The 8,640-nt window shown below is 43.5% G+C and overlaps 1 protein-coding gene across 1 annotated transcript in view; it reads right to left on the bottom strand.

The window, feature by feature from the left end:
• Positions 1-4,675: 4,675 nt before the first annotated feature.
• Positions 4,676-8,640, bottom strand: part of ARID4A (AT-rich interaction domain 4A) — a 120,660-nt gene continuing 116,695 nt past the window's right edge. The window contains exon 25 of the mRNA XM_060263165.1: positions 4,676-6,698. Coding sequence (XP_060119148.1) covers positions 6,595-6,698 — 104 coding nt within the window. The 3' untranslated portion in view covers positions 4,676-6,594. The remainder of the gene's footprint in view (positions 6,699-8,640) is intronic.

The following is an 8,640-nucleotide window of genomic DNA, read 5'->3' as shown; positions in this document are numbered from 1 at the left end:
GGCACTAAGTTTGCAGCATGACGTCCAGTTATGCCCCTGTGTAAATCGATGGTGCGGTCTCATTTGGAATACTGCGTGCAGTTCTGGTCGCCGCACCTCGAAATGGATGTTATAGCACTGGGGAAAGTGCAGAAAAGGGCAACTGGAATGATTAAAGGGTTGGAACACTTTCCCTATGAAGAAAGGTTAAAACGCTTAGGGCTCTTTAGCTTGGAGAAACATCGACTGCGGGGTGACATGATAGAGGTTTATGAGATTATGCATGGGATGGAGAAAGTAGAGAAAGAAGTCCTTTTCTCCCTTTCTCACAATACAAGAACTCGTGGGCATTCGATGAAATTGCTGAGCAGTCGGGTTAGAACGGATAAAAGGAAGTACTTCTTCACCCAAAGGGTGATTAACCTGTGGAACTCACTGCCGCAGGAGGTGGTGGCGGCTACAAGCATTTTATGTTTGTAATATTTTATGTTTGACTTATCTGTTGTAAGCCGCCCTGAGCCACCTTGGTGGGAAGGGCGGGATATAAATCATAAATAAATTAAAATAAATAAAAACAAGCATAGCCAGCTTTAAGGGGATTGGATAAAAATATGGAGCAGAGGTCCATCAGTGGCTGTTAGCCACAGTATATACATATATTGGCCACTGTGTGACACAGAGTGTCGGACTGGATGGGCCATTGGCCTGATCCAACATGGCTTCTCTTATGTTCTTATGTTCTAGTTCCTCTCCTCAAAATAACCACCAATTTTCAAAAAGATTGGACCAGGGAGTCCAATTCTAGGAGCCCCCAAAGAAGATGCCCCCATCCTTCCATTATTTCCAAAGGAGGGAAGGCATTTAAAAGGTGCACGTGATGGCCAGAACTCCCTTCGGCGTTCAGCCACGCTTGTCACACCCTTGTTCCTGGGCTCCACCCCCAAAGTCCTCATATTTCTTGAACTGGGCAACCCTAAGACGTGTGCGGGGAGACCTCCAAAGCGAAAAAAATCCTGAGCGGCTCCAAAAAGGGGGGTTCTCCACACACACATGGATGTGCACAGGACTAGGCCTCCTCCTGTGTTTTTCGTCATAAGTACAGACAGCCAAGAGTGGGCCACCGTCCACTTTAAGAGCGGCTTTCTCCTCCCCTTGAAGGCCTAAGGTTGTCCGATTCCTTCCCTGTGAGACAAAAATGGCTTTTAATAGGGTTCCCATATTTTGAAAAGAAAAAAGAGGAGCTATTTCCCGACTACTTCAAAAAAGCGATCCCTGTGACATTTGTTGTTCAGCTGCAGTCGAGTCCGACTTTGCAGCCCCATGGACCACATCGCACCAGGCCCTTCGGTCTTCCACTGTCCTCCTAAGTTCGCTCAAATTCATGTTCATTGCATCGATAACACTGTCTAGTGTCCCCTTCTTCCAGGCAAAGTCTTAAGTCCAGATTTTGTGAGATGGTCAAGCTACTTTTTAACTAAAAGGAAGAAACAGCTCTGTGCCTGGAAAACACAAGCTGCTGTGGAAAAGTACATTAGAATGTGATTTACCGAGTTTTCAGTAGGAATGATGAGCCCGTTTATGGGAAAGGGCAGAATATAAGTCTGCAAAATAAATCTAAATAAAAATAATAAACTCATAACAGTTGGAAGGTGCCACAGAGATCATATAGTCCAACTCCCTGCTCAATGTGGGATCAAGTGTTTTGTCCAGTGGCTGCTTAAAAACTGCCAGTAAGGAGGGGTGGAAATCACCTGGGTAATTCCACTACTGAACAACTCTTACTGTAAAAAAGTTTTGCTAATATCCAGCTTCCCATCCTTAATTTTAAACCCATTATTGAGAGTCCCCTTCTCTGCTCCAGTTTGGTGTAGTGGTTAAGTGTGCAGACTCTTATCTGGGAGAACTGGGTTTGATTCCCCACTCCTCCACTTGCAGCTGCTGGAAGGGCCTTGGGTCAGCCATAGCTCTCGTAGGAGTTGTCCTTGAAAGGGCAGCTTCTGGGAGAGCTCTCTCAGCCCCACCCACCTCACAGGGTGTCTATTACAGTGGTGGTGGGGAGATAACGGAAAGGAAGATTGTGACTGCTCTGAGACTGAGATTCAGAGTATAGGGCGGGATATAAATCCAGTATCTTTTCCCTGCCTTCCTCTGACAGCCCTTCAAGTTCTTCAAGAGTAATCTTGTCCCCCCCCTCAACCTCCTCTTCTCCAGACTGAACCTTCCCAAGCCCCTCAGCCTTTCCTCCTAGGGCTTCTTGGTCTCCAGGCTCCTTATAATCCTTGTTGCTCTCTTCTGCATCTACTCCATTTTGTCCACATCCTTCTTGAAGTGAAGCTTTCAATTTTACCCATCAGTTTAAGTATAATAGCAAATGTGATCTCTTCATGCAAGAATACCCATACTTCCTGTCTTTGATCTGTACTTTTGAACCGAGCAAGAATTAATCATCCCCTCCATCTTTCTGTTAGGGTTACCAACTCCAGGTTAGGAAATTCCTGGAAGTTTGGGGCAGAGCATGGGGAGGGGTTTGGAAAGCAGAGGGAACTCAGCAGGGGCACGATGCCAGAGTCCTCCCTCTGAAACTGCCATTTCTGCTAGGGGAACTGATCTCCGTAGCCTGAAGATTACTTCTAATTCTGGGAGGTCTCCAGGCCCTACCTGGAGGCTGGCACCCCCACTTAGGTAGGGCCAGTTTTTGACACCCAATCGTGCAACTTATGTTGAATTAATCTCCCCACAGGCCTAACAGTTCTGACTTAAACATCGTATTTTCCGGATTCTTCAGAAGCTGCCCAACGTGGGTGGCTGTTTGCGAGTCAAGGAAGATTCAAGGAATGACTCTTGAAGACTGCATAGAGCAGAGTGTGGCAGCTTTGTCTGCTGAAGATGTGTTAATTAATTTAATTTTTTCCACTTATACCCCACCCTATCTCGCGAGAGGGCTCAGGGCAGCTTACAACATTAAAAACTTTACAACAACATTGAATAAACCACATCCAAACACAACAATATCATAATTACAGGATTTTCAGATTAGATCAGAAATCAGGATCTGCGTCACTGGCTACCAGTCATAAAAACTGCATGTAGGCAAGTAGTATCTGGCATAAATTATACACCTAGATAGAAAGGCGCTGAGGGAAGCAATGACTTCAGGGGACACCTGCTGGATCAATTAAAAGCCTGGTGGAAGAGCTCCATCTTACAGGCCCTGCGGATCTCTAGCGGGAGCTCATTCCACCAGGTAGGGGCCTGGACCGAAAAGGCCCTGGCCCTCATTGAAGCCAGTCGGGCGTCCCTAGGCACAGGGATCACGAGAAGATGTTGTGTAGCTGACCGCAGAGCCGGGGGGTGGGGGGGCTCATATGGGGAGAGGCGGTATCCTGGCTACAAGATGCTGGTGTTAACCTCTGGAGCTGTGTGAATGCTAGAATGGTTTCCTTGGCTCTAGGTTTTACCAAGAGATTTGGGGATTATGGTATATCCGGTCACTTGGGATGCTCCAGTGCAGAAAAGCAGCCAAAGTTTCTGAAGTCCAAGCTAGAAATTCAATTCCTTCTGGTTTTACTCAGAAGTCACTCATTTGTAGCCCGTGAAAACAACGATATTATTGGGATCCATTAATCTCTGAACCAGCTGGCACACTCAAACCAGACTGAAACAAAATGGAATTAAAAAAAAATAGTTTGTCCATTCCAAATTTCCATAAAGACATTTTTTAAGGAATATATATCCTTATCTGGTTCTCTCTTGCAAACAAAACTAGGAACTTTGGGTCTTCAGCTACAGCAGTGTAGTAAATTTTTATCAGGACAGCAATATACTCATTGAGAGTGCTCATTTTCATTGCCTTTTAATTGAGCCGTGACAGAAAAATTACTACCTGATGTAACCACCTAGCTTCAATTTCTTGCAGCTTTCAATCGCAAATAATCAAATCCTGATTTAGTGAAGTGTTACATGAAAGATTCTGGGGAAGATCTGTGGCTTAGTGGTAGAACCTCTGCTTTGAACGCAGAAGGTCCCAGGTTCAATCCCTGGCATCTCCCATTAAGAGGACCAGGCAAGTAGATTTCTGTCTAAGACCCTGGAGAGCTGCTGCCAGTCTGAGTAGACAGTGCTGATCTTGATAGAACAAGGGTCTGATTCAGTACAAGGCAGCTTCGTGTGTTCATGAAGATCTCTAGAGCGTTGAAATAGTGATTTGCAGTTTAAAAGCACCTAAGCTGTTACCTGATCCTTGAGACTAGGGAGACTTGGGTTCAAATCCTCCTTTAACTGAGAATCCGGTGTGTGGCCTTAGGTAGAGACAGAGTGGTCCAATGTAGCCGTACAACAACCTCACGAGGCAGGACAGATGGGGGAATTTAGCATCAATTAATGACGCTGTATGTAACTAAGATGGTGAATAATCTAAATTTGAATGTGTTCATTTTAGAGTCCTTGGCTGTTTTTAACTTTTAAGTTGCTGTGATCGTAATGACCAATGGCTGTACGCAATAAATTTTACTACTGCTACTACTAATGACCAGTAGGAATAGGTATGCAAACATGTGACCCAAATTTCTTGACAATTTCTTTTATTATCAGTATAACTCTGAAGAGTTCTTAACAACACCTGACAAAGCCAGATCTTTCTGCTGTTTGGTCATGGGTGGCTGACTGACAAAGTTGCTTAAGAAAATAAAAGACTATGTTTAAAAACATAACCTTTATTAATGCTCTCCACGGAGCGTCGATTTGTATCATACATTGAAATAGCTCTGCTTAAGAAAAGACAGAAAAAAGTGCATTTTTTTTTTACAAGAGGACTTTTTCCTTTAGTTCTCAGCAAAAAAAAAAAATGGAAGGAACTGGAATCACACGTTGACAATGTGGCAAAATGAAACTGCAAGAAACATTTTGTGATTTTAGCTATGTAAATGACTCCCCATTTCATCAGTCTCTCAATCTTGGCCGTCAGATTCAGTGAACCCTTTAATATCTTGACACAGTCTAGAGAATCTATGTTATAACTCTACATCATATTAACATGGGAAGAGACGAAACCCCTTCTCGATGTACAAAGATGAAGGTTTTTTTTTTAAAAAAATTGATTAAAAATCACTTTTTTTATACACAATGTATATGCAAACTGTCTTAAATACATGGTTTCAGGAAAGTTATTTACATACTGTTTTCAGTCTGTGGGACAAATCCACAGCCAAACCAGTCTTTTAAACTCTAAACTGGTGATACACCTCAACTTTGGCAGATATAAAACTTTCTTCAGAAGTACAGCAAACAAAAGCAGTGACAGAATCATAAAGGCAACCCAAAGGGGGGCGGGCGGGAGGGAAATTGTTCCTCAAAGCAACAGAAGTACTAGGAGTGCCAAAGTTTTCAAGACAGGTTATAGTTTAATCCAGATGCCAGATTACAGTTTTACACTGTGGAAGATTGAACAGACGAAACCACTTAACATACAGGTATGGCTAATACATACAGCCACCTGTAGAGGGTGGGGTGGTTTTTTTCTAATAAGTGACAGGTATATTTTATTGAAAGAGTGAACCTAACCTAGACTTTCTCCCCAATTTTCTTAATATTTTTTTTAAAAAATACATAAAAATACAACATCCAATGTCTGAATAAATATATTTAACAGGTCGCAAGATACCTTATTTTACACACACCAAAAAATTTCAGCTTTTAGAAATCTCGTTAAATAACTTCATTGTTATATATTTTATTTTTTTGCCTTTTTGTAACAAAATAAAAACTCTGAAATTACATAGAAAAAAAGACAAAATACTTTTGTCAAGGGATAAGATAGTCCACTGAAAACCTATTCACAATTCCACTGTAAACATTAAACATTAAAATATTTGCATAATCGTGTGCTCAGAAAGTCCTATAAAAAAGTGGAAGACTCGTTGCGACGGTAGTTTCCAGTCAACTACGCTTCCTTTCACAATTTATTTTGTCCAATTTACACCTTTAAAAAAAAAAAAAACATCAGCACGTGGCTAAATACACACTTTGGCAGGTCTATATAGCACGTGCTCTCCCCTCACCCAAATGAAAAGCCTAACCCCAAAAAATAGAGGAGGGGGAACTCTCACCTAGGAATTTAAGATACAGCTCAGTGGAAAAAAAGTGCAACAGTAAATCCATTTTCTGACTGAACCCATTCGATGCCTATATGGTGCACTTTTTTTTTTCTTTTTAAAAAGTAACTTCCTTGCAACACCCAAATGCTTCACTGGACATCCGTTTCCCCCCAATTTGATTAAGTGCCCTTTCTGTTGTTGTTTCAACAGCAAAGTGAAACGAATAAGCACAAAGACCGAGGTGTCCACGTGCACCTATGAACCTTCTGTTGCCAATTAGCTTAATTAATCTCCACAATAAAAAGGTTAAAATTAAAAAAATATATATATCCACAATGACCAAAAAAAAAAAAGGAAGGAAGGAGAAGGGGGGGTGCGAAGAGGAGAGACCAACACAGTCCAGCAGTGGAAGAGGATACAGAATATACTTGGCAATGTCAAACCAGCTGAGTGCTTTCTATGGTATTTTTCAGGATTTTTGTCCATGACAGCCACTCGCTGTACAAGGTCGAGGAGTCTGGTATCACCTGCATTCAACTGCAAGCACATTCTGAGGTGGAGAGGATGATGAAGGACTCATTCCAGTGTCTGAGGAAGCCGAGGACATGGAAGCTCCTGTGTGAGACACTGTGGAGACAGGAAAAGAGTTAGGCACCCTCAAAATGGCCGACTGCTGCTGCACCATTCAGCCATGTCACTTATTTATTTATCTAGTTTGGTGTAGTGGGAGCCAGTTCGGTGTAGTGGTTAAGTGTTCGGACTCTTATCTGGGAGAACCGGGTTTGATTTTCCACTCCTCCACTTGCACCTGCTGGAATGGCCTTGGGTCAGCCATAGCCCTGGCAGAGGTTGTCCTTGAAAGGGCAGCTGCTGTGAGAGCCCTCTCCGGCCCCACCCACCTCACAGGGTGTCTGTTGTGGGGGAGGAAGGGAAAGGAGATTGTAGGCCGCTCTGAGACTCTGTCCTTGAAAGGGCAGCTGCTGGGAGAGCCCTCTCAGCCCCACCCACCTCACAGGGTGTCTGTTGTGGGGGAGGAAGGTAAAGGAGATTGTAGGCCGCTCTGAGATTCTTCGGCATGGAGGGCGGGATTTAAATCCAATATCATCATCATCTTCTTGTGGCTCTCAAAGATCTGACATTCTATGCGGCTCTTACGTTAAGCAAGTTTGGCTGTCCTTGGTCCATGGCCTAAGGGCTATTAAACTTAATAAACCTAAAATCCTTGGACTCTTTTCAATTTGTTTTAATAATGGGGGGGGGGGGGGGTTGGGGGGTTGATTTTAATGTTTTTAAATGTGATGTTACCATATATTTTTAAAATTACTAGCTGCTTTGGTGGTCCTTGTGTGGGCTATACATTTTGTAAAATAAATTAAATAAGTGCTGGTCTTCCATGTGGAAGTTGCCAAATCGGCTCTGTGAACCTCCCTTGGAGGAAGCGGCATCAAACTTTTGTTCAGAAAAGAGGTAGGACCCGTCCTGCTATGACACAAGTCTTGTTCAAATGGCGAGCTTGCACCCAATGCCTCTCACGCTAGGGGGTTACAGTGCTGCAGCCCCTAAAAAAGCTCAAAACACCCCTCCAAAGGTGCGCAAGTGTTGTTGCCTCCAGCCTTTCCTGCCCCTTTTGCATCAGAGGATTCCAACCTCAGAGCATATGCAGACCAACTCTGCACATGCTGTGGCCTTGTCCCTCAAAATTCTAAAACAGTTACAGGGATTACACAGATTCATGGAGGAGAGGTCTATCAGTGGCTACTGGCCATGGTGACTAAAGGGAACCTCCATGTTCAGAGGCAGAAAAACCTCTGAATCCCCCAGCCAGGAGGCAACATCGGGGGAAGGCCTTGGCTTCTGTGCCCTGTTGTTGACCACTCTGTGAGACAGGACACTGGACTACATGGTCCACTGGCCTGATCCAACGGGGAGCTTCTTGTGTTCTTGTGAAGGCCTCAGCCTCTATGCCCTGTTGTTGGCCCTCCAGGGGAACTATGAGACTGTGTGAGACAGGATGCTGGACTAGATGGACCACTGGTCTGATTCAGCAGGACCCTTCTATTGGTCTAATGAAGGCCTCAGCCTCTCTGCCCTGTTGTTGACCCTCCAGAGGGACTGGTTGGTCACTTTGTGAGACAGGATGCTGGACTAGATGGACAGCTGGTCTGATCTAACTGGGTTCTTCTTATGTCCTTAATCCTTCTTTCACCTGGATCAAGATTTATTTTCCAGTGGTCGGAAAGGCAGATTGGAGAAAGTGATACGAGACCCCAGAGAGAATGCATTTCAGGAAATAAATGCATGGATCTAAGGACACAAGCTCTACCATTTTAATAAAAAGGAGGCAGCTATATATTGTCTCGATGTTTAATGCATTTTTTTCAAATGTCTGTGGAGTATAATTAACACCCACTTTTGTAATTTTCACTCCAATTAATGGGAAAGGCACAACAATATGCTGCTATAATAAATGAAGCTGGTTTGGAGTGAAGTCTGCAAAAGCAACTGTCCAACATAACATAAAGCTTGTACATTCTTCAGCAGGTACATAATTTCGTTAACACACAAACAT

Source organism: Heteronotia binoei, chromosome 21 (genome assembly GCF_032191835.1).
Source record: "Heteronotia binoei isolate CCM8104 ecotype False Entrance Well chromosome 21, APGP_CSIRO_Hbin_v1, whole genome shotgun sequence".
Lineage (NCBI taxonomy): Eukaryota > Metazoa > Chordata > Lepidosauria > Squamata > Gekkonidae > Heteronotia > Heteronotia binoei.
Note: the sequence above shows the minus strand (reverse complement) of the source record. Positions and strands in the feature narration are given on the sequence as shown.